Below are 25764 nucleotides of genomic sequence, written 5' to 3'. Positions count from 1 at the left end.
AGTTTGGAGTGTTTTTGTGTGAATTTTGGCTGTGTGTGAGTTTAGTGACTTTGGGGTATTTTTGTACAAGTTTGGGGTATTTTTATGTGAGTTTGGAGTATTTTTGTGTGAGTTTGGAGTATTTTTGTGTGAATTTTGGCTGTGTGTGAGTTTAGGGTGTGTGTTGTGTGACTTTGGGGTATTTTTGTACAAGTTTGGGGTATTTTTGTGTGAGTTTGGGGTATTTTTGTGTAAGTTTGGGGCATTTTTGAGTGAGTTTGGGGCACTTGGCACTGCCCATTTCATTCCCTGTGTTCCTGCAGTGGTCAGTGGGACTCACAAGGTGTTTCTGTGCAGGTGAATCGCTTTAACAAGGTGGAGGACAGGGCCATTTTCATCACTGACAGACACCTGTACAAGATGGACCCCATGAAGCAGTACAAGGTGATGAAGACCATCCCCCTCTACAATGTGAGTACAGCACTGGGGATCCTCATCTGGGGCTCTTTCAGGGCAATGTCTTTACTCTGTACCTCCATTTTCATATCCATAAAATGGAAAAGGTCCTTGGGTTGCAGTTTCTGATATATTTAATGTTTTTATAACAGTTACAGGGCAGTTATTGCAACACCAAAGCATCAGGGTGGGATTGTTGGGGTGTCCTGGGCAGGACCAGGAGTTGGACTGGATGATCCTGGTGGGTCCCTTCCAACTCAGCATATTCCATGGTTCTATGATCCTATGATCATATTAGCTTTTAATTTTGGTGCATAAAATAAAAGCTAAACCCCAAACTGCCTCTTACCCTTCTCTGTGTCTCTGAGGGCTTGTCTGATCCTTCAGGTTGTGCTTGAATTTATTTATTTAGATTTTTTTTTTTCTATTTGTTCATGTTTAATGTAAATCGTACCAAAGCTAAACTCAGAATTATGGTGAGGTCTGGCCTTGGGGGTAGCAGGGTGCAGCTGCCAGGCAGTGGATTAGCAGGGATGGAAGGGGTGGGCAGCCCCTCAGCTTTGCTCCCCAGCATCCTGGAGCAGGGATTCAGATGAGTCTCCCTCAGCCTGAGGTGCTCTGGTTATCTCCAGCCTCCAGAGCCTGCCTGGAAATGCCCTGCATAGATTTTCTGGGATGTTTGCATTTGGAGAAATGACAAACCTGGCATTTCTGCATTGCTGGGAGGGCAGGGATGGGATTAGGGTGAGGGTGAAATCTCATCTGCAGATGTGGAGGGGATGATTAGCTCAGGCTGCATCCATAATGTTGGGTTCAGAATCTCCTCCTGCCCTCCTTGCTGGGCACCCAGCACAGAGTATCCATGGAGTAGCTACTCCCAGTAGGAATCCTGGCTGCAGCAGGCAGTGTCTCCATGGCAGTGCCTCTTGTTTTGAAAGGAAGCTGCCCTGAGCAGCTGTTTTCCTGGCTGCTGTTCTGTCCCAGCACTGGTGTCTCTGTGCTCTGAGGGGCTGGCAGCACATCCTGCTGTGTGCCAGGGGCTGTGTGACTGAAAACCGGGGTGCAGATACCCCCAGCCTGGTGAGCAACAGGGTGCAGACACCCTCAGCTTGGTGCAAACACCCCCAGTGTGGTGAAAACCAGGGTTAAAACACCCCCACCCTGGTGAAAACCAGGGTGCAAACACCCTCAGCCTGGTGAAAAACTGGGTGCAAACACCCTCAGCCTGGTGAAAACACTTCCAGCCTGGTGAAAATCAGGATGCAAACACCCCCAGTCTGGTGAACAACAGGGTGCAAACACCCCCAGCCTGTGGAAATACCCCCAGTGTGGTGAAAACCAGGTTTCAAACACCTCCAGCCTGGTGAAAAACTGGGTGCAGACACCCTCAGCCTGGTGCAAACATCCCCAGCCTGGTTAAAACACCCCCAAGCTGGTGAAAACCAGAGTGCAAACACCCCCAGCCTGGTGAAAATCAGGGTGCAGACACCCCCAGGCTCCCAGCAGAGCTCAGACACGCTCCCAGCCTTTTAGCAGAGGGCTTTTCCACACCTGATTTTCCAGGTGTTCCCACCCAGGTGTTTTTTGGTGATGTGGACAAGGCAGGATTTTGTCCATCAGGATTTCTCACTGTTGGTTTCTCCACCTTTACCTTAACCAGAGTGTCTGGGTCACTGAAATTCACTGAGTGCAGGATTAATGAGAGATAAATCTGTTTATCCCAGGTTTAGGACAATGTCTGTTTTACCTGTGTTTCTGATGGGTGTAAAGGTGCAAATTTACATTTACATGTACATTTACAGCAGCACAAAACCAGATCATTTGTCACCTGAACATTTCCCTCTGAAATCCTTAATGCCTTAAACATTAGAGCTAAGCAAGTCAGGTAAAAATTCAGAAAGAAATTTCAGAAAGAATGTTACTAAGAAATGTCAGTAATTGTTGCTTTTTCACCAATAAAAGGTGTGTTTAAAATAGAATATCCATTCCTACAGAGAGCCCTAGGGCAGGCTCTGTGGTGGTGCTGTGTTGGCTGTTTTGGCTGTATTTTGGCTCAATATTGGTTGTATTTTGGCTCTGTGTTGGTCATGTGGCTGCTTTGCAGTTCCTCAGGACCAGAGCAGTTCATGGTCTGTGCAGATAGGTCTCTTGCTCTGAGAATTCTCCCATTTCTGCAGCTATAAATCAGTTTTTTGGTAGATCTGCAGTTATTCCCTTCAGTAACCTACCCCAGGCAATCTTGGCCAGACAGTTTCTTTGACCTGAGCAGGAGTCCTTGAGATTCCAGGGGTCCTGGAGTGCTTGGCACAGGAGGATTGGGTCCAGGAGATCCCCTGCTCACCCATACAGGCTGTCAAGGTAAATTCCAGGATGGAAATTTGATTAAACCAAGCTTTGGTAGATTCTGTGGTGTAAAATTCCAGCTCTGTTCACAGCCTCCCCCTGTACCTGGGGAGGAGCCCCAGCCCTGCCTGGGCTGCCCTGGGACTGGGGTGGGTCTGATCCTGCAGGTGGATCCAGAGCCCTCTGAGCTGCAGGAAGAGGAAAGGAGGAGAATTTGAGGTGTCTTTGATTTATACACAAAATATTTCACAGAATAATGGGATTGAATTTGGATTGAAAGAGATCTTAGAGCCCACCCAGTGCCACCCCTGCCATGGCAGGGACACCTCCCTCTATCCCAGGCTGCTCCAAGCCCCGTCCAACCTGGCCTTGGACACTGCCAGGGATGCAGGGGCAGCCCCAGCTGCTCTGGGCACCCTGTGCCAGGGCCTGCCCAGCCTGCCAGGGAAGGATTTTTTCCTAACATCCAATCGAAACCAACTGCCTTCCAGTTAAAGCCACTCCATTTGTCTTTCTCTTGCCAGGATTTCTCAGATTTAACCCTGGCAAAGTCAATCCTGTTGAGCAGTTTGTTGTAATTATGGTTTATATTTGTTACCTAATGTTTATATTTGTGTTGTTTTTCCACCCCTGAGTTGTTTTGCACACTCCCCCCATTTTTCTGTGCCTCCTTTCATGGAAGCCCTTCCACCATGTGGAAGGAGCTGATCATGATACAGAAATTCCTTCATTTTTGGGACAAGAGCAATGGTTTGAAATGCTCTGAAGGTTTTTTGAGGACAAAATGGACAATAATGGCACCAGTAGTGATGTGTATCCATGGAGCAGCCCTGATGAGTGTTCTCTGGGAAGAGGGATGCTCCTTCCCGTGCCCAGGGCTGCAATCCTCTGCCTGCTGCCTTTCAGGAGCGCCCTGCCAGCACAGCAGCATCCTCAGGGGTGGTGTTTCCATGGAGATCTCACTGGAGACACTCAGCTGATGGCTGCTGCACACACCAACTTGTTTGCAGCTGAGGAAATCTCTCCCCATCTCCCAGAGCCAGGTTTGCCTGGAGTCCCTGCTGTCCCTGCCCAGTGCCAGCTCTGCACTGGGACAAGGGGAAAGGGCTGGGAACTGAACCAGGTTGAATTTGCTTTAGATGGAAGGAAGGGATTTTTTACAGTGAGGGTGGGCAGGCCCTGGCACAGGGTGCCCAGAGCAGCTGGGGCTGCCCCTGCATCCCTGGCAGTGTCCAAGGCCAGGCTGGACATTGGGGCTTGGAACACCTTGGGATAGTGGGAGGTGTCCCTGCCACGGCAGGGGTGGCACTGGTTGGTTGTAAGGGATTGGCTTTAAGGTCCCTTCCACACAAACCATCCCATGGCTCTGGGTGAGGAATGTGCCCAACCTGACAAACAACAGCTTCCCTGGCAGCCCTGTTGGTTTTCCACGTGAAGATGCTGCTTTGGGGGATTCTCTGTGTGGATTTCTTATCTGCCAGCACTCTGGCATTGCCTCAGAGTACCAACACACAGTGCCCTTCTTGTTTTTACCTGAAGTAAAATCAAACAGGTAATGGCTGAGAGGAATTAAAAGGCACCCAAGCAGCAAAAGGCTCTTGCAGCCACATCTCCCCTGAAGTGATGAGCACAATAAAGGATGTTCTGCAGAAGCTGAGGATTTTTTCCTGCTCTTCAAGCAGGGCCAATATTAGTGTTGGTAAATACTGAGATAAGCACCTTCTCTGAAATTATTTCCTTTGTGTGGCATTTATTCACTCAGAGTCTTGTAGGGAGGGGTGAAATGGGAAGATTTTGAAGGGCTCTTGGCCTTCTAACAGGGTTCTGTTGAATAATTAATGTTTAAATTGCCTTTTCAAATCCAACACTGCGACTTGTTCATCTTTCACACTCTCTGCACATTTAAAACCTTGATGGCAGCAGTCCCTGTGGTGCTATTGTGCTCACAGGAGGGTATTTAAGCATGCAAATTAATTTTAAGGGACACTGTAAAGCCAGGCAGCTGTCAATGCCTGTGCACGAGGTGGAGCTTGTTGGGAAAGCATTTCACAACCCCAAAATAGCCTGAACAGGGAATGAACTCCACCTGTGCTGGGGCAACTGGTGACAGGAGAGCCCTGCCTGGGGCTGCAGGGTCAGCAGCTGCTGCCCTTCCTTCCTGGGGTAAAAACCAACAAAACCCCAGGGGCTGCACCTTGTGTGGAGTCTGATCCCAAAAATAGGGCACAGACCAGGCTGCTGGGCTGGGCTGGGCTTTTCTGGGGTGGCTGAGGCATCCAGAGCTGCTGCAGCAGCTTTCTTGGGAATAACACATAGTGAGCAAAGCCAGGGAGCAGCCTGAGCCCCCCTGGGCTGGCAGGAGTTGGGAATCTCCAGCTGCACTGGGGGACACAGGAGCCTTTTCCCCTAAACAAGGGAATAATGAGACTTTAATTTCAACAAAATGCTTCATGGGTGCCTCTCACTTGTAGGGGAATGGGGCTTCCCTCTGCAGATTCCTGGATGGCTCAAAGGAGCCCTTTAATGGACAGGGAAAGTCCTCTGTGTTCTCTCTGTACTCATCATCCTTTCACCTTTCTTATTTTATTTTATTTATTTTATTTTATTTTATTTTATTTTTATTGTTTTATTTCATTGCATTGCATTCATTGTATTCTATTTACTTCATTTTATTCTATGTCTTTTGTCCTATGTATTATATTCTATGTATTTTATCCCAATTATTATATTCTATTTATTTTATTCTGTTTTCCTTTCTCTGCTTTGCTGTACTTGCCTTTTGAGGCTTTTTTTGCTCTCTTTCCACTTTGTTTCCCCAGCACAGATCCTTTTTCTGCTTTTCTAATATTCATCTGAGTAACCTGTGCTCCCAGATTCCCCCTCCTCTAAAAATTCCCTTTTTTTTCCTTTATGAGATGATGACAAAGCTTTTGATGAGGCAAGTGCAAAAAGAAAATTCCAGAAAATAAAATACCCAAACCAAACCCTTGCCCCTTTTCATTTTGTCAGAAGAGGCAGACCTTAACCCATACCTGAACATGGGAATCATTGTGGCTTTGCAGGGTTTGTGACTCAAACTCTTCCTAAACTCTTGTTGCCTGCACATCACAGTGGCACAGAGTTGTTCAGGTTGAAAAAAACCTTTAACATCATCAAGTCCAGCATCAGCAGCACCAAATCACATCCCCAGTGCCACATCCACACATTGATTGGACATTTCCAGGGATGGAGACTCCAGCCCAGCTGTGCCAGGGCTGTTCACCCCTTTTCAGTGAAGGAATTCTGCCAATGTTCCACCTGCCCCTGCCCTGGCACAGCCTCAGGCACCTTTGGTTTCCCAGAGTGAGGTTTGGAGAGGCTGCTGGGCAGATGAGGGTGACAGACACTCCTGGTGAGGGTGACCGAGGGTGACAGACACTCCCCTGAGTGTGACAGACACTCCTGGTGAGTGTGACAGAGGGGACACTCCCATGAGTGTGACAGACACTCCTGGTGAGGGTGGGACTCTGTGGGGTCACCCAGGGGGGTTCTGGGGGGAGCTTTGACCTGGGGTGCTGGGGGAGCAGCTGGGGACATCCCTGGGTGCTCTGTGGCCCTGGGGGCACAGCAGTGACACAGGGACACAGGGGCAGTGACACAGGGACACAGCAGGGACACAGCAGTGACAGAGGGACACAGCAGTGACACAGGGGCAGGGACACAGGGACACAGCAGTGACAGAGGGGCACAGCAGTGGCACAAGAGCTGCTGGGAGGCATCCAGGCAGGGTGGGGACTCTCCCTCACACCTCCCAGGCTGCTGAATTCCACAGAGCTGCTGTTGTTTCTGCTTGCTCGGCTCCTGGGGGACAGCCACCCACTGCCACCCTCAGCTCCCTGCTGGAGCATCCTGGAGAGGAGAGAACCAGCCTGGCAGTGCCACAGGCACAGGGAATCAGGGAATGGCTGGGGTTGGAAGCACCTTAAAGCCCATCCAGTGCCACCCCTGCCGTGGGCAGGGACACCTCCCACTGTGGGATATTCAGAGTCCCCCAATAAAGGGAGGAAATTATGACTCTGACACCATGTTCTTAGAAGGCCAATTTATTATGATATTATATGATGTGATGTTATGTATATATTCTATTCTATTCTATTCTATTCTGTTGAAAGGATACTTACAGAAGGCTTAACAAGATAATAATGAAAAACTTGTGACTCTCACCAGAGTCCCAACACAGCTGGGTCCTGATTGGTCATTGAGTTAAAACAATTAACATGAAACCAATCAAACAATCACCTGTTGGATAAACCATCTCCAACCATATTCCAAAGCAGCAAAATACAGGAGAAGCAAATAAGATAATACTGTTTTCCTTTTTCTCTGAGGCTTCTCATCTTCCCAGGAGAAGGATCCTGGGCAAGGGGATTTTTCCAGAAAATGTGACAGTGACATTCCACTGTCCCATGCTGCTCCAAGCCCCATCCAGCCTGGCCTGGGACGCTTCCAGGGATGGGGCATCAACATTTTTATATCAGCACAGCCAACGGTGTTGTCCCTTTCTCTCCTCAGCTGGTGGGGCTCAGTGTCTCCAATGGGAAGGACCAGCTCGTGGTGTTCCACACCAAGGACAACAAGGATCTCATCGTTTGTCTCTTCAGCAATGACCCCTCCAACGACAGCAGGATTGGGGAGCTCGTGGGGGTCCTGGCCAGTCACTTCAAGAGGTCAGTGCTGGTCTGGGGCTGGGGCTGCTGGACACCCGTTCCAAAGTGGAGACCATCCCTGGAGTCACTGTGGTGCTGGGCTGCAGCCCTGGGATGCCACAGTGACCTTTTCCTCCTGACATTTTCGGGGCACACTTTTTACCTGCAACACTTGGTTGCCTCTTCTGCCTTCCCTGTGTGTGTGTGTGACAGCCACAGGTGTCTGGGGGACAAATATCACTGAAGGTGCACTTGGGGTGTGTCACAATGGCTCCTGAGGGCTTCCTACAGCCAAACTCTTCATATTTAAAATTAAAATGGAGTTTTTCTTTGCTCAGATTGACCTCTGCCCCAGTACCATAAATCACCAGCAGGTGATTTATTGCTTGAGCAGTAAATCATTGCTGTGCAGTCATCTCTGCTCCCTGAAGTCTGTCTATCCTGTAAATCCCTGAGCCAAAGCTGGTGACTGGGTATGGGGATATCTGGGATTGAGCTCCTGGGGCAGCAGGAGTCACCTGGATCCCAGGAGTGAATTCCAGGCTGCAGCAGGCACAGGAAGGAGCTCCAGGAGAAGCAGGGTGTGCAGTGAGCACATCTTTGGGTTGTTTCTGGCTGCTCCAGAGGACGTTCCCAACAGGAATGGTGCTGCCAGCACCTACAGCCTTGGCTTTGCTGTTCACAACCTCCACAGAACTTTACAGGTCAATCTCCACACAGAGCTGTGAGTGGCAGGAGAATGAGAGGGAATTTTGGTCACTTTAGGGTATTTTTCCATGAATTTAGGAAGACTGTGCTGGTCCAGCCCTCTCACCACCACAGTGTACTGGCTGTGCTTCTTTGGGCAGGGGCTGGGTCCTTTGGAAATGAATTCTCAGCATTGGTGTAACTTGTTTGGGGAAATTCAGTGCTGCAAAGCAACAGAAAACATTCTCTGGCTTTGCTTTTACCTAAATCTCATTTCATGGCAAAGGCAGCTGCTCTTGCAGGCTCAGGAGATTCTGTTAGGCAATATTTGTTTGGGGATCCTGGAAGTCCCTGGAGTTCTTCATCCAGCATCACCCTCAGGTGGCTGATGCTCCTTGGGGCCTTCCAGCTCTCTGGTGTGGGGACAGGCTGTGACACTGTTGGTTCAGTGTCCAATTACCCAAAATTGCTTTTAATTTGCCTGGATGGGTCCCCCAAGCAGCAGCCCTTGTGTCACCTATCCCCACTCAGCCTCAGGCAGAGGTTTAATTTCAACAAAGATGTTGTGACCATCAGCCTGAAACATTGCACATTGTTCTCCTAAAGGTGGGAACTGCTGATTTCCAGTTTCTTACACTGATTTTAACAGTGGCATTTCTATCTTTCAAAAGAATTTGGTTTAATCTAATCCCTGTCTGTAGAAAAAATGGCAGTTAAATATATTTATGTGCTGATCAGCTCCACTTAACACAATATTAGCATTATTTTAGTGCTTCAAATGACAAATCTCAGCACTGCTGGGTAAATGGGAGAGCTGCTGTAGAAGCCCATTTTTCTCCAACATCCAATAAAAGTTCCTGGATGAAAGACAATACACAGGACAACTTGCATTTAATTTCCCAAATATATAAATGTCATGGTTTCCCTCTTCAAAGCAATATCTGTAAATCAAACCATTCAGGAATGTATTCATTTTTCCATCACTTTCCATTTTCGTAGAGTCACAAACTCCTGTCAGAGACTGGGATTAGCTGAGCCAGTGCTGGGGAGGCACTGGGGGAATTCCTCATTAGCAGGGGAATTCCTCATTAGCAGGGGAATTCCTCATTAGCAGGATTAGCTGTGGGTGTGCCTTGCCAGGGTCGGGTTTCCCTGCCCTGCCTGAGGAGGAGCTAAGGCTGGAGCCAGCAGGAAAATCTCCAACCTAAAAGTTCAATTGCTTGCAAGATCCCACCCGTGGTGGGGTTTAGGAGCTCTGCTCCATCTGGGATGTGGGAGCAGCTCCTGTGGGTTCTGGGGCTCTCTCTGAGCATTAAAAGCAATTTCCAGCCATCCCAGCACCCATCCTGAGTCCCTGCTGGGAAGTTTGGCAGGGCTGAGGTGTCCCAGGCGCCTGTGGTTGTGTGGGTGCTGGTAGGTGATGATCCTTTAACTGTGTGTGATAAAACCATGTGAGTTCAGTGCCATTCTGTGGTGTAGGAAAGGGGAGGAGGAGGCTGCTGGTGTCACCCAAACCTTCTCATCCAGATGCTTTCTATCAGGTTTTGTTTTTTATTCCAAACTCTTTGAACTGGGAACTTCAATGCTGACCCATCTGTTTGGGAATTTTGAACATTTTCAGCAAGAAATAGCGTGGATATTTTAGAACAATTACAGAGGTGACATCTGTCAATGCTGCATTCTGCAGCTGCTTTTGGGCACAAAAGGCCCAAAACCAAAAACATTTGGGAATGTTTTGCCTAATTCACATTTCTTTGCATCACCCATGAAAACTTCACAAAGCTGTGTCTTTTAAAAGTTATTCCTGGTATGAATTGTTTTACTTTGGGATTATGCTTCACAAATAAGTGTTTATTCAGGGGAAAACTAACATGAGGCTGCTGTGAGCTGTGACATTTTTAGTGAGTTAACAGGAGTTCAAGTCACACTTCTATGAGTCAGCTGGATTGGGTTTTTTTTTACAATTCAGCTGAATTCCCAATGGAAATGATGGGAAGCTGGATGAGGTGTTGATGTAGTGAACACAAAGTTCATGTGTGCCTGCAGAGCAGTGTGCAGTGTCCACGAGCTCCCCTGGGAATTTCCTGGCTCAGGGTTGGGCATCTCCTGGCAGAGCCCAGCCGAGCTGGGATCAGCTGGGGTGATCCAGTGGAACCTTGCAGGAGCAGGTGTGTGAAATCTGCTCTCAGGATTTCTGCTGGTCAGAGTGACCCCAAGATGTGTTAGAAAGTCTCTTTTTCCCAGCCTGGCAGTCAAAGCAGGAGTCAGAACTCTTCAGTTCTCGTTCTCAAGGTTGTTTATTGTTTCTTATCTATAAAATTCTTTCTCCTGTCCTGCTGAGGGCCGTTCAGCAGGTCAGACAGAGGCACACCAGTGTTATCTTTTTGTACTAAAAACTACATATACAATGTTTACAATTACTTCCCAATACCTATCACCTATGTTAGACAGTGAGCTTCTACTCTAAACCAATCTAAAAGTGCCAACATCACAGCAGAAGATAGAGGCCAAGAAGAAGAAGGAGAAAGGCAGGACACACCCCAATTCCTCCATCTTGCCCCATTCTAAAAACCCCAAAAATCTAATTTTCACCCCGTGACAGACTAACTATCATTCTACTTAAACTTTTGTGGCTTCTAATTCTTCATATAAGGTTGGTAATTGTTTTTCCAAGGGATAAATCAAAGGCACAGGGGGCTTGGGCTCTGTGCCAAGGTCTCCGAGCCCCCTGGGCAGGGTCTCGAGTCCTCCAGGGCAGCCAGAGGGATTTCCTGGCATCCTTCTGCCCTTGGTGCCCAGCAGGAAGCAAAGGGGCTGTGTTGAGCTCAGAGCTCAGTGCCCTCATCCTTGGTGTGCCAAGGCAGGGAGCAGCTCCTGCTGGAGGACAGGGGTGGCTGTGGAAGGGAAGGATTTGTATTTTCCCTTTCCATTTTACATCCTCAGGGCCCCTGAGGCTCTAGAGGATGTCTGGGGCCAGCAGTGCAGGGCACTGAGGGGTTCCTGGGTGCCCTTCACCTGAGGTGACCCAGCTGTGGTCACCCCCTGTGCTCCCACCCGTGTGGGTCCCCCCCATGTGGGTGACCTGAGGGTCCCCAGGGAAGGTGCCCAAGGCCCATCCTGTGCCCAGGGCTCATTCCCTGCCCTCTGGGAGCAGGCAGGGGCTGTTCTCTCTGCCTGCCCACACGTTGGGATCAGGGAGTGGCTGCTCCAGTGCTTTCTGGTCCCAAATCCCCACATTGCCTGAGCCGCAGCCCTTGGGCTCCTTCCAGGATTCCTGGAGGGAAGGGGGAGTTAAAAGAGCAGTCAAAAGCAATCCCTGCAGAACTCCAGCAGAAAATCACTTGCCTGAGGATAATTTTCTATTTTCCATTGCTCTTTGGGACCTGTCAGCCAATTTCAATCATCAGTGTGGCCTGGATTCATTTTCCTCAGTTCTGGGCCTTACCCTGGAGCGTTGCTCAGGTCCTGATGGAGCAGGAATTGCCCCAGGGGGGATCTCAGCCTGCCCCAGGGCTGTGGCTCCAGCTCCTGCCCCACACAGGGCTCCTGGTGCTCCTCAGGAAGGTCCCAACCCCTGTCCCTGCCTCCTGCCCTCCATCCCTGCATTTCACTGCATCAGGGAGGTGGCAGAAACTTCTTGGGTTGGGGAAGTGGAGAGGTTTGGCTGCTGGATTTAGTGTCACCTGCACCTGTGTCACTGTAACACAGGGATGTCCTGGGCAGGTGGAGGAAAAAAAAATATATCTAATAAAAATTTAATATATATATACATATATAATATATATTATATAATATATGTTATATAATATATTATAATGTATATTATATTATGTATTATCATATATTATAATATATAACATATTATATCTATTGTATTTTATTGTATATTTCATTATAATATATATTATATATATACATTTTCATATATATTTCTATATAGTAGCAATAAATATATTCTGTATATAATATATATATACAGAAATTACATTTATTACAGAATTACAGATGTAATTTGGAGCCACCTGGGACAGTGGAAGTGTCCCTGCCAAGGCAGGGGTGGCACTGGGTGGGCTTTAAGGTCCCTTCCCACCCAAACCACTCCATGTTCCCCAGTAATCAGCTCTGGTAATTCCTCTGTCCACCTCACTGTTGTAGCTTTGGTTGAGAAATGAGTTTTGCTTGAGAAAACAAATGAAAGATTTGTTGTTTTGAGTGACTCCAGGGCACGGAGAGGTGGAATTACAGCACCCTGCTGAGACTGTTTCTGGTTTAATTCTTGTACATCCTGGAAAACTCTTGTTGCAACTTTTTCCAAACACTTGTCCTGTGGGAAGGGAACTCATCAAGAAGAGGATCATTCCCTTCCTTAAAACTCATCTTGCCACTGCTGCTGCTGCTCATCCTCCATCTCTGAGTGGCTCCCTGGCCAGGGAAGCCTCCCCAGCTCACATTCCTGTGGAAAAGTATTTTTTTGTTACACTTCTCAATGTGTTCCTGACATGGAAAAATAGATTTGTCTCCCTCAGTGTTGGATTAAGCCTTTTTCTGACCCAGAGATGGGTAACTGAGAGGTGTTTTAAAAACTTTAATTCCATTTTCAGTCTCATGTGAAGGGTGAGACAATACAGATGTTGTAATTCACAGTATTACAATCAAAAGGTGACTATTTTAAATTGCAATACATTATAAGTGTTTCTTAGCTTATCAGCTGTTGCTACACCATGCTGTGAATGCCTTAAAGCCAAACATCTCAAATTACCCCTCATGAATATTATTACAATGCATCTTTCATAGTTCTATTTCTCTGAAGTATCTAATCTTATTTACAAAACCATCCTTTGAAACTTGTTTCCAGCTCCATTTCTCTCTCAACAATGTCTGTCCTATTCCGTGGCATTTCTAAGTCAGCATTTCTTATCTCAAAGTTTACACACAGATACATTCTATGTAAGCCTTCTATCAGACCTTAAGAATTTTCTACAAATCCATTTCCCACACCTCAGTGCTGGGTTTGTGACACTGAGAACACAATGAGCCCCAGGGAGGGGTTTGGGATCCCCCCAGGCTGATGAGTTTGTGTGGATCCTTTATTTGAGTCCCAGCCTCTGCATCTAAAAGTCAATTCTTGTGTCTGATAACATAAATAGTAACAATTAATTGTGTTTCATGGTCTTCCTTTGAGTCCAGAGAGGTTTTTTGGTCAGTTTTCCTTCCCTAATCTGCCTGTGCCCTGCTACCATTGCCAGCACCAATTTTGTACAAAACCCTCTGGAAAGTGGATTCAATTTGATTCCTTTTTATCCTTTATTCCAGCAGCCCTGTGTAACTTTGGTGCTTTCCCTTCTCTGAGCAGCTCCTGGATGCTAAAGCTCCATGTCCAGGGTCCTCCTGGGAAGGAGCTCTTGGTGAAAATGAAGTTCTTGGGGCTTGAGGTGCTGATTGATATTCCTTCCCATGGTGCCACTTGGGGTTTCCTGGAATTGTTCTGTGTTCAGGAAATCTTCCCCAGGGCACTTAAAATTCTGAATTACTTTGGGAATTTGCACCCAGGTTTCCTCAGTTACTGTAATTCCTGGGAAATAGATCTCCAGTGACCCAAAAATCCTCTTGAGTGACCAGAGGGGCTCTCCAGTGTCCCAAGGTGCTCCCAGAGATGCAGAAGTTTCCTCCAGGACCACAAGGTCCTCTCCAGTGGCCACAAGGTCCTCTCCAGGCCACCACCCCAGTGTGATATTGTACAAATGATGTTTGTTCTCACTGACCCTCTGCAGAGTTCTTTGAGTTTCTGGATTCATTTTCTGGCTCCAGCTGAAGGATCTGCTGGGTTAAACAGGTGAATCCTTTCCATCCTTGGACAAGCTAAAGCACGAGGGTGGAACTGGATTTTTTGTGGTTTGGGAGGAAAAAACAGCATTGAGATTGTCAGAAGAGGTGAGCCAGTCCTGGAGTAGGAAACTCAAAGCCCTCATCCTCCTGCTCCTCCATCCTCTTCCTCCTCCTCCTCCTCCTCTTCCTCCTCCTCCTCCTCCCTCAGGGTTTCAGAAGCCTCAGACCCCTAAACATGAATTTTATTTTTAGAATCTTCAGCATTTTCTGTGTCATTTATGAGGCTCTGTCCAGCTCCCTCCTCTCTTTGAGATATTAATGATCAGAAAGCAATTCAGGTCATCAGCCCTGAGGATCAGGAATTCCTGCCTCCCACAGCCACCCTTCCCAATCCAGCTTCCCTGTTGGTGCTGGGAACTGGGGATTTCCTTCAGCAGTGGGAATAGGAAAATGGAAGTTTCTCATATTACAAACCTCTTCCTCATCTGGCTCTGGGCTCTGCTCAGTGTACTCATTATCACAAATTATCACAAATTATTATTTTTCAATCTTGAGCCGCAGCTCTTGGTGCTCATTCAACACTTGGAGAGTTTGACACAAATCCACACTTTTTGCTTTTTCTGGAAATGTTCAGAAACCCCGTGGGTGTGGCACTGGAGTGATGAGCAGCGTGCTGGAGTGACACTTGGACTTGATGCTTTTAAAGGTTTATTCCAGCTTTAATGATTCTGTGATTCCATGAACCATCACCCTGCCCCTGTTAAAACCTGACAGAAGCAGCTCCTAAAAAGTGTTGGATGGTACAAACACAGCCCCAAATCCTCTGCTGCATCCCAAAATCCCAGAATGGTTTGGGTTGGAGGAGACCTTAAAGCCCTGAAGGGTGGCAGGGACACCTCCCACTGTCCCTGGGGGCTCCAGCCTGGCCTTGGACACTGCCAGGGATGCAGGGGCAGCCCCAGCTGCTCTGGGCACCCTGTGCCAGGGCCTGCCCACCCTGCCAGGGAACAATTCCCAATTCCCAGTATCCCATCCAGCCCTCTGGCAGTGGGACCCATTCCCGGTCCCTCCATCCCTTGGAAATCCTCTCTCCATGTTTCCTGTGGCTCCCTCAGGCCCTGCAAGACCACAATGGGGTCACCCCTGGTGTCCTCTCCAGGTGAACACCCCCAGCTCAATCCCAGAATGGTCTGGGTTGGGTTTGGGCTGGCACAGCTTGGCTGCCCTGGCACACGGGCTGGGCACTGGGAAGAGCCCAAAGCTCAGCCACAGAGAGCCTGGATGTGCTGGGGTGGTTTGGGGAGGGGGTTGAGGTTTGTGCCAGGGGGATGTGGAGCTCCTGGAGAGGGGGAACCCCCCTGGGTGTGCAGCCCTGAGCTGCAAACAGACACAGATGGGTTTTGGTGTGAGCACAAAGCTCCCAAGCTGGGCAGCTCCTGCTGAGCTCAGTGCTCAGCACCTCTGCTCCAGTGCTGGGATCCCAGCCCAGGCTGTGCCCCTGGGCTCTGGGAAGGGGCTGGGCTGGGCTGGCAGCACCAGGAGCTGCTCACAAAGCTCCAGGCACCAAAAATGCCTCGTGGGTGATGCTGAAACATCACCAGGAGTTGTGCAGCCCCTTTGTTCCCAGTGAGACGCTCCAGGCTGGGCTTCCCACCTTGGGGTCCTGTTGTATTTGTGTGGTGCCCCGTGGCAGGAAGGAATGATGAATCTGACTCCATGTTCTCAGAAAGGCTAATTTATTATTTAATGATACTATATTATATTAAAAATACTATATATATATTACTATATCTAGTAATATATATATTACTAGATATAGTATAGTATATATATTATACTATATATAGTACAATATATATAGTAATATTTATTATATATAATATATATAATATATATAATAATATTATATATAATATATATAATTTATATAATATATATAGTAATATATATTGCTAGATATAGTAATATATGTATTACTAGTATAATACTATATATTTTTAATATAATATAGTAAAATACCATATTATATTTAAAAAATTAACTAAACTACACTAAAGAATACAGAAAAGATACTTACAGGAGACTAAAACATACTTACATTCCTTCTGTGGCAGGAAGGAATGATGAATCTGATTCCATGTTCTCAGAAGGCTAATTTATTATTTTATTATATTATATGATATTAAAATATTATATATATAAAACTATATATAGTAATATATATAGATATATTACTACTATAATACTATATATTTTTAATATAATATAGTAAAATACTATATTATATCTTAAAAATTACCAAAACTTACTAAAGAATACAGAAAGGATACTTACAGAATGCTAAAAAGATAATAATGAAAATTTGTGACTCTTTCCAGAGCCCCGACACAGCTTGGCCCTGACTGGCCAATGAGTTAAAACAACTCCCAGCAGAATCCAATGAAACAATCATCTGTGGGTAAACAATCTCCAAACACATTCCACATGAGCACAACACAGGAGAAGCAAATCAGATAATTATTGTTTTCCCTTTTCTCTGAGGCTTCTCAGCTTCCCAGGAGAAAAATCCTAAGCAAAGGGATTTGCCAGAAAATGTGAATACCACAATTTCCCACCTTGGCTCTCATCATTCCCAGTAAAGGTCTTGGTGTGCTCCAGAGCCAGAGCCTGGGCCAAGCTTAGGAAAAGCTTTGCCTTTAACTGCACTCCTTCAGTTTGGGGAGAGCTCTCAGGGTCAGTCCCAAAGAGGTTTCTGTAAAAATGAGGACAGCAATGGTTTTCAAGGCCTTAATATTTTTAGGGACATGGAATTCTAATAAAATAAAGAGGATCAGTAGGTTGGTCATGTTTGAAATCATAAGGAAAATATACATTTTTCTCTTCAATATTCAAGGGAATATTAAATGTTGATATTGATAGATATTTGATCCAGCCATTTTTTACATTCTTACATAAAACAAAGTATTATGAAAATACAGATTAATAAAGCTCTCCTGCTCTTTTGCTCTGTGGCATCTTCAGCAGAGCCAAAACTGCTCTTTTCATCTTCCTTTCCTCCCATCCTCCTCTGGCCTGGCTCATTGCATCTCCTGAGCTCAGATTTGAGTTGTTCTCCAAAAAGGCATTTCTGTGGCTGCTCTGTCAGAAGTCTTTGGGATCCCAGAAAATCATTCTGTTTAATGATTTCAGTCTATTTAGTGATTCTAATGAATGATTTTTCACATAACTCAAGTGTTAAGCTTAGAGAGGAGGTTTGGTTTTGGGTTTGGGTTTTTTCTGGATGTGTGGAGGATCTCACTGATAAAATCTGGATGTGCTGAAGACCCTGAGCTTGGGGCTTGGCATTTTTGGAAATGTCTGAGGACCTTTTTAATCAGATACTAAATATTTGGCCAAAATATTGGCTCCCAACAATTCCTCCTGAAGCTGAAGTGAAATAAACTAGAATTTAAACATGGCTGTAGTGGAAAAACAAGGAAAAACCATTTATTTCTTGACAGAGTTTAGAGCTTTTATTTTGTTTTTTGCAACAGACACAGAACTGAATCTGTGAGCTAAAAGTTAAAGCTTGTGCTGTAAAGCAGGCTGGAAAAAATCATGTTCCTGGTGTAAAACTGAAGTAGATCAACCCAATCCACTGAGCCTGGAGTGTTGCTCTCTGTGCAAATCCTCCTACACCAGGTTGTCATTTTTCACCCACATTTCTGAGTGTGTTTGGTCCATGGCTCTCCTCTTTCCCCTTTGCTCTGCCAAATTCCTAAATTAAGCAGTGTTGGGTTTTTGATGTAATATAAGAAAGATTTGCATAAGTGCAGTTATGGTAATTTTGTGGTGAGTTTTAATGTGTTGGCTTCATTTCAGCCCTTCAGATCCTTAAATCACTTTTGATTAGCTGTTGCTTAAACATTGCCTTTTTCCCCCTTTTGAAAACAGATGCATTGAGGATGAGCTGAGGAGAATTTTGTGTAAATCTGCTTTGTTGCTGGAGTCAACCTGAGAGCCCTTTCCTTTCCTTTCCTTTCCTTTCCTTTCCTTTCCTTTCCTTTCCTTTCCTTTCCTTTCCTTTCCTTTCCTTTCCTTTCCTTTCCTTTCCTTTCCTTTCCTTTCCTTTCCTTTCCTTTCCTTTCCTTTCCTTTCCTTCCATTTCCTTTCCTGAATTTCCTTTCCTGAATTTCCTTTCCTGAATTTTCTTTCCTTTCCTGAATTTCCTTTCCTGAATTTCCTTTCCTTTCCTGAATTTCCTTTCCTTTCCTGAATTTCCTCTCCTTTCCTGAATTTCCTCTCCTTTCCTTTCCTTTCCTGAATTTCCTTTCCTTTCCTTTCCTGAATTTCCTTTCCTTTCCTGAATTTCCTTTCCTTTCCTGAATTTCCTTTCCTTTCCCCTACTGTAGGACTGGCCAGGCAGTCACTGGGGTGGATGCTTTGAGGTTGATTTCTTCAGTACAAAATTCCTGAGAGGTGGGAAAAGGAAACTGAAAGGAAAGAGGATAATGCTGTGATCCCATTAAATCCCTGGGCCTTAAATCCCAGCCTGCATTTCCCCATTGTCCTCATCCTTCCCCTGAGCACCCAGTTTCATACTGGGAGCCCTGGAGCTGCTCTGTGTGCTGCTGCTGCTGATCCCAGGAGAACACAGCTGCTTTCAGGAGGCTGCCACACATTTTCCCTGGAATTCTGTTCCATCAGTTCTTTCCTTCTCCAGCATTTCCCTCAGTTAAGGGCCCCAGTGACTGACAGCAAACAAAAAACAACAACAAAACCAGCTCCATCATGATCATATTTACTGGTGACCTACTTAAAATGCTCTTTGCTGCTGCTCTGGTGTGTGCTGCAGTGCTGCTGGCTGGAGTCTGCAGGGAATTGCTGCTGGAATGATAATGAATGCACAACGTGGCCCCTTGCTTGTTTAACTGGAGCCTCTCAAAGACATGGTTTATTTTTTATTGCATCATTTAGACTTCCTTTTTCTCCCCCACTTGTGATGTATTATTCCCATTTTTGGTCTCCCTGCTTCGTGCTCTGACTGCAGGCAGAGCTATTGTTTGAAGTGATGCCATTAAATCATGGGATGCCTTCATCTTTTGATAATTTTTCTGTTTGTTTTTCAGGAAAATTAGGCTTTTAGCTCTCTCCTGGAGAGTCTGAGCTGTGTTGTCAAAGGCTTGTGTTGAGCATAATTATTTTTTTTCTGATGAAAATACTCTAGCAGAGGTGATGATTTATTTAACAAATGCCTTACACCTGCTTTGGTACATTTTTGTAGGGTTGTTGTAAATGGGTTTGCAGTGCAGGATGGGAAGTCATCAGCATTTTGCATATTCATGGGATCATGGAATGGTTAGGGAGGGGAGGGAATTTAAAGCCCATCCATTCCCACCCCCTTCCACTATCCCAGGCTGTTTCTTGGGCACTGCCAGGGATGCAGGGGCAGCCCCAGCTGCTCTGGGCACCTGTGCCAGGGCCTGCCCACCCTGCCAGGGCACAATTCCCAATTCCCAAGATCCCATCCATCCCTGCCCTCTGGCACTGGGAGCCATTCCCTGTGTCCTGTCCCTCCATTCCTTGTCCCCGTCCCTCTCCAGCTCTCCTGGAGCCCTTCAGGGGCTCTGAGCTCTCCCTGGAGCCTCCTCCAGGCTGAGCACCCCCAGCTCTCCCAGCCTGGCTCCAGAGCAGAGGGGCTCCAGCCCTTGGAGGAGATTTGTGGTCTGATCTGGACTCACTCCAACTTTTTTATTGCACCTCTCAAGTCTTCCTGGTTTTCCTCTTCACCAATTCATTTAGAGGAAGGTTTGGATGTTCCTTCTCACTCCCCAGTGCCCTGCACTGCTGTGGTTGGGGAGAACTGGGCTGTGTTTGCTGTAATTTGTGAATTTAGGATTGAGTGTGTCCATGGAATGGTAAATTAATCCTACCTCTGCAAAGAATATCATGTCCCATCCCTGGCAGTGTCCAAGGCCAGGCTGGATGGGGCTGGGACAGTGGGAGGTGTCCCTGCATGGCAGGGAGGACACTGGGTGGGCTTTAAGGTCCCTCCCAACCCAAACCATTCCATGGTTCTGTAATTCCACGAATATCAGGATGTAGGAATCCACTGAAGCCATGGATAAGGGATCACACCTGAAATGTTTTTTGGTGGCTGTGAATCCTTCTGGGTTCATACCCCAGTCACACAGAGCAGGCTGTGTTTCCATGCCAGCCTGAATTCCCTGGCCTCAAATCCAAACACAATTCCTAAGCACGTGGATAAAAATGCATAAAATAAACTCTGCCTCCTATCTTCTGCATTTCCTGGCACCCCAGAACTGTGTTATGAGAGCAAAGCCCTGGGCTTAGGTGTAAATAACAAACTCAGCTTCTTGAAGTCCATAGGATCACAGATTCAGGTTGGAAAAGCCCTCCAAGATCTGGGTCCAGCTGTTCAAGGCCACCACTGACCCCTGTCCCCAAGTGCCAGATCCACAGGGCTTTTAACCCCTCCATGGATGGGGACTCCAGCCCTGCCCTGGGCAGCTGTTCACATAATTCCCCAGACAATTCAGATAATTCCTGGTTTCTCAGCAAACAGAAAATTCCTGTTTTCTTTTGCACTGGGGATTGAGGTGCTGAGGGAACATTTGCCACCCTCTCCCAGCAGCTCTGGGGTTCCTGCCCTGTGCTCCCTTCCCAGGACAGGACTTTGTGCAGTCCCCACAGAGGTGACAGAAACCATGGAGGAGGCAGGACAAGAGGGGAATCAGCCCCACTGTAAAACCACTCAGGATCCCTGGAAATTCATTCAGTCTCTGGCTCCAAATGAGGCTGGAAGGGATGTTCAGTTCTCCTCTGAGTGCTGAGGAGGAGCTGGTCAGGAGCACAAACATGGGAACAGCTCAGTGCTGCTTTGGGAGCAGGAATTCACCGCTGGTGTCCCCTCAGTGCATGGCCACAGTGTCCCCCCCAGCTGGGGTAACTCCCAGGTGGTGGCTCAGCTTTGTCAAGTGAGTCTGGGGCCTTTGGAGTGGGTGTTGCTGCCTCCCCAGGGAAATTGGGATGTGGGTGCTGCTCTCACCCCCCATCCCTCCCAAACCACAGAAGGAAACTGGGATTGACTGGAGGAGCTGCCAGAGAAGCTCCTGCCACAAAATGGGGCTCACTGGGAGGAAGTTGGGATCACAGAGAGGAATATTGTCTGTGCAGGGCTGTGCCCATGGGAGCTCATCTGGGAACAGGAACAGAATATTTAGAAGGACACAGAGCAAGCAGGGGAAGGAAACCACAGCAGTGTTGTTGTCCAGAGAATCTCGGTCACAGTCAGTGGATTTTAATGCCACCATGTCCACGTGTCCCAGCTGAGCTCCAGTGGCTGATTCCACCTCACAGAGCGCCCAGAGCCTGTTCCTCAGTCCCTCAGCTTCAGACATTGAGCAGGGCTTGTGTCTTATCTCCTCCTCTGCTTTCATTTCACTTCATCCCCCAGAGCCTGTGGTATAAATGAATATTCCCAGGCCACAGGGTGCCTTGCACAAAGCATTTTTCCATCCAAATGGCCCCATCCACCCTGTACCAAAGCTGTGATTCATGGGCTCTTACATGGCAAGGCTGAGGTGAAGCCAGCTGACTAATTTACACCCAGTAATTAGACCGAATGAAATGCGCAAAAGATGATTCCTTTTTTCTCTTCCTGCTTTTCCTTGTGTGAAGGAAAGGTGGTTTTCATTCTACATCACCCCAGCCTGGTATCTGCTGGCTCCCTGAAGGGCATTTATGGGAGATTTACAGGGGTGGCTCCACCCTGTGCCACCCTCCTGTATAGTATTTTTAGGAGGAATGATGAGGAGGATTTTATTGATATTAGAAGGTTAATCAATTAATTTTTCATATTATTTACATTATTTATATTATTTATTTATATTATCTATATTTATTTACTATATGTTTATTAATTATATATTTATTATAGATTTATTATATTATATTATTTATTATTATATTACATTACAGTACATTACATTATATTATACTATACTATATTACATTACATTCTATTACATTCTATTACATTATATTATATTATATTATATTATATTATATTATATTATATTATATTATATTATATTATATTATATTACATTATTTATTACATTTAAATTGAATTTGTTAAGCATTTAAGTGTATATAACTGCACTTTATTGTACAGAATTTTGTGACTGTCAGTTGACAGTCCTGATAAACACACACACTTGGCCCTGATATGCCAAGGAAACAAAACATTATTATTTTGGGTAAATAATATCTATATTGTATTTTATTTTTGCACAAATATAGGTACAGCAAGTGAGATAAAAAATGGTTTTTTACGGAGGTTCAGAGAATGTGAAATTTAGAAATATTCTTGGGAAGAACTGTGCCTTATTTTTCTCTGTGAAGAGAAATGTGGCCACACTCCTGGCAATGTTCAGGGGCCAGGCTCCCTCCCAGCAATCCCAGTTTGCACCAGGCTTGGGGACCCTGAGTTTGTGTCTGCAGGGATGCAGCACTCTGATGTTTCCTTGATGCACAGGTGCAGAGCAGCCAAGCAATAAAACAACCCCAGATGTGCTGAGCATGGGGCAGGGAATGGTTTGGGTTGGGAGGAACCTTAAACCCCTCCAGTGCCACCCCTGCCATGGCAGGGACACCTTCCTCTATCCCAGGCTGCTCCAAGCCCCGTCCAGCCTGGCCTTGGGCACTGCCAGGGATGCAGGGGCAGCCACAGCCCCTCCTTGGACCCCCTCAGTCCCCCCAGCCCCAATCCCCTGGCTCAGGAGTTGTTCCTTTGCTCCTGCCCTCACAGAGATGCTGATGGGAGCAGAAGCTGAGCTGTGGATCCAGCAGGCTCTGGGCTGTCACCTCCTCCATGCCATGGGGACAGGTCCCCCCAGTGCTGTGACCAGCCCAGCTTGTGTCCAGCCCCAGCCTGGGGGTTCCAAGGGATGCATCCCAGTCCTGCTGCATCCCCAGGGAGGCTGAGCTCTCCCTGCCCAGGCTGGAGGATCCTTCTCCACCCTGCAGGGATGTCCTGGGGGTCCTGAGCACCAGGGTGAGCAGGGGGACACCAGACCCCATCCTTTGTTGGGTTGGTGCCAGCTCCAGCTGCAATCTCCAAACCCCCAGCCCAGTCTCCCCAGCCTGCCCTGCTATTTTTAGCTTGGTTTCCCAGGGAAACAGGGCTTTATGTGGCTGCTGCATCCTGAGATTTGACAGTCAGGGAGAGAGGGAGTAAAGATCATTCTCTGGGAGGCTTTTTTTGTGCAAATGGCTTGTTTTGATTAAAGAGACAAGCCCTGAAATCCTCAGCCATCCAAAAGGGGTTCAGCATCCCCAGCCCCTGGGCAGTCACTGCCCTGCTGCATCCTCAGCCCTCCAAGAATTATCCCACATGGAAAAGGTGCTGAGGGACAGGGCAGGAGTGTTGGGAGTGATTTTTTGGGGTTATTTATTTTTTGGCATTATTTATTTTTGGGGGGTTATTTATTTTTTGGGCTTATTTATTTTTGGGTTATTGATTTTTGGGGTTATTGATTTTTGGGATTATTTATTTTTTAGGGTTATTTTTGGGGTTATTTATTTTTGGGGTTATTTATTTTTTGGGGGGGTTATTTATTTTTTGGGGTTATTAATCTTTCTTTTTCTGGAGTTACTTATTTTTTGGGGTTATTTTTTGGGGGGTTACTTATTTTTTGGGGTTATTTATTTTTGGGGCTTATTTATTTTTAGGGTTATTTATTTTTGGGGGGTTTATTTATTTTTTAGGGTTATTTATTTTTGGGGGTTATTTATTTTTTGGGAAAGCTCAATGTAGTCCTTCCTCCTCTCAAGAACATCTCATGGGATGCTCTTTATGGAAGCATTCAAGATGTTTCTGTGGAGCCTCCAGCCATGTCCAGGATCTGCTGAGCGGATTCTTTGCCTTTTTTAATGTGGAAAAGAGGAAAGCAAAGCTCATTTGGTGCTGGAACCCAGTGACCGTGGGCTGCTGCAAACTTTCCAGCCCCACACACACACCCTTGGGCTTGGCGTTCACATCCAAACTCAGATGGTGACATTTCCTTCCCAGGAACTTTAGAAGAGAATAAAATGGGTGATTAAAACACTTACTCATTAATTTGTCACCTCGAAGACCAGCACTTGTTGTGTTTTGCCTTGCTCAGCATCAGCTGGAGAGTGAGGCAGGACAGGATCCTGTTTTCCAGAGCCAGGGAACATGAGGTGCATCCCCCAGCAGGCATGGCTTGTGTGAAGTGGAGGTTTAAGAACCAGGGGAGGTGATTTTAGATCCCTTGTGTGTGTCAGGAGTCTGCCCAGGGCCTCCTGCCCCTCTGCAGTGACAGCTGGGGACAAGGGACTCTGAAATGCCACCACAGCTCTGTGTCCAGGACCTTCAGAGCAGAGCAGGAGATGTCTGGCCCACTTTGGGCCAGGTGGGATGGGGGTGCCAGTCCCAGAGCCTTCATCCCTGCCTGCCTTTGCCTGAGTTGCACATTTGCAGTGTGAGGGACGTGTTTGCCCAGCTGCTCCTCAGGGCTGGAATGAATTTTTGCATTATAATAAGGAATTCTGTAAAGACTTTTGAATGTTAAAAGTCCTCTTGTGCCTCACTGACAGCTCCAGTGGTGCTGTACCCTGCGGATTGGCCAGGAGAGTCCTGAAGGACGGGAGAGAGGAGCAGGATGAGCTTGGAACAGGGCAGAAAACAGAGCTTGGGAGAGAGGGAGCTTTGGAGGGAGCTGAGCTGGTGCAGCCCTCACACCTGGGTGACTCAGGGAGTGCCTGCTGTGGCTGCCACCCCCTGCAGCGGGAGGTGTTGGATGTGTCACCTCCCAGTGACAGTGACACATCTCCCACTGCTGGGAGGGACCTGAGGAGCTGCAGGGGGAGGGCTCAGTGCTGGGGCTTCAGCCTGAGGGGTCTCATCAGAGAATGATAAAATCATCAGGTGTCGGAGTGTCGGGGGTAGCACGGTCAGGATGGATGGAGATGAGAGATCTCTGCAGCCAGGCCAGGAACTTGGGGTTTATTGCAAAGGGCCTGGGTGCAGGGCCCTGCTGGGAGCTGCCAGGCACAGCTCAGAGCAGGCCTGAGAGAAGAGAGAGGGGAGAGAGTAAGAGGGTAAGAGAGCAAAAGGCAAGAGCTAAGAGAGCGAAGTTCCCATTCCAATACAATAAATCTTCTTCTGTGCTGAATATTCTAATTCTCACTAACCAATCTAGTACAAGATACAAATCCTATAGCATTTCCATACAGCCTATAAGAATCATTACATTACCATCCTGTGTTACATTTTAAACCCTAAAACTCCTCTTTGGGCCCCTTCTGCCAAGCTGTAGGGTCTGCTCTGACCCTTGGGCCTGTCTGCAAGCAGAGGGTGTTGTTCCATCAAAAGGGGATCACCTTCAGCTGGCCACACCATTGTTTTCCAGTTGTTCAGTAACTGAGGGATCTCAAAGCTTGCTTTCATTTCAATCTCACTTACAGTTTCTATATTCTCAAAATCTTTTGCCAGACAATCATATTGATAAGGCTTTCCTGTTTCATCTTCCCCAGCAATCAGGGTTGGAAAAGCCCTCTGAGGTTGAGTGCAGCCATTCCCCCAGCACTGTCAAGGCCACCCCTGTCCCCAGGTGCCACATCCACAGGGCTTTTAAACCCCTCCAGGGATCAGGACTCCACCACTGCCCTGGGCAGCTGTGCAGGGCTGGGCAACTCTTTCCATGAAGAAATTTTCCCAATATCCAATCCAAACCCCCCCTGGCCCAGCCTGAGGCCATTC

General features: G+C 46.9%; 1 protein-coding gene across 1 annotated transcript in view; it reads left to right on the top strand.

Annotated features, from left to right (window-relative positions):
* The window catches only part of MYO1D (myosin ID), a 168609-nt gene that overhangs the window by 98788 nt on the left and 44057 nt on the right, over window positions 1–25764 (top strand). The window contains exons 20-21 of the mRNA XM_030966419.1: window positions 337–450; window positions 7330–7484. Of these exons, the coding sequence (XP_030822279.1) occupies window positions 337–450; window positions 7330–7484 (269 nt within the window). The remainder of the gene's footprint in view (window positions 1–336; window positions 451–7329; window positions 7485–25764) is intronic.

The sequence above is a fragment of the Camarhynchus parvulus genome, chromosome 27, assembly GCF_901933205.1.
Source record: "Camarhynchus parvulus chromosome 27, STF_HiC, whole genome shotgun sequence".
Classification (NCBI taxonomy): domain Eukaryota; kingdom Metazoa; phylum Chordata; class Aves; order Passeriformes; family Thraupidae; genus Camarhynchus; species Camarhynchus parvulus.
Note: the sequence above shows the minus strand (reverse complement) of the source record. Positions and strands in the feature narration are given on the sequence as shown.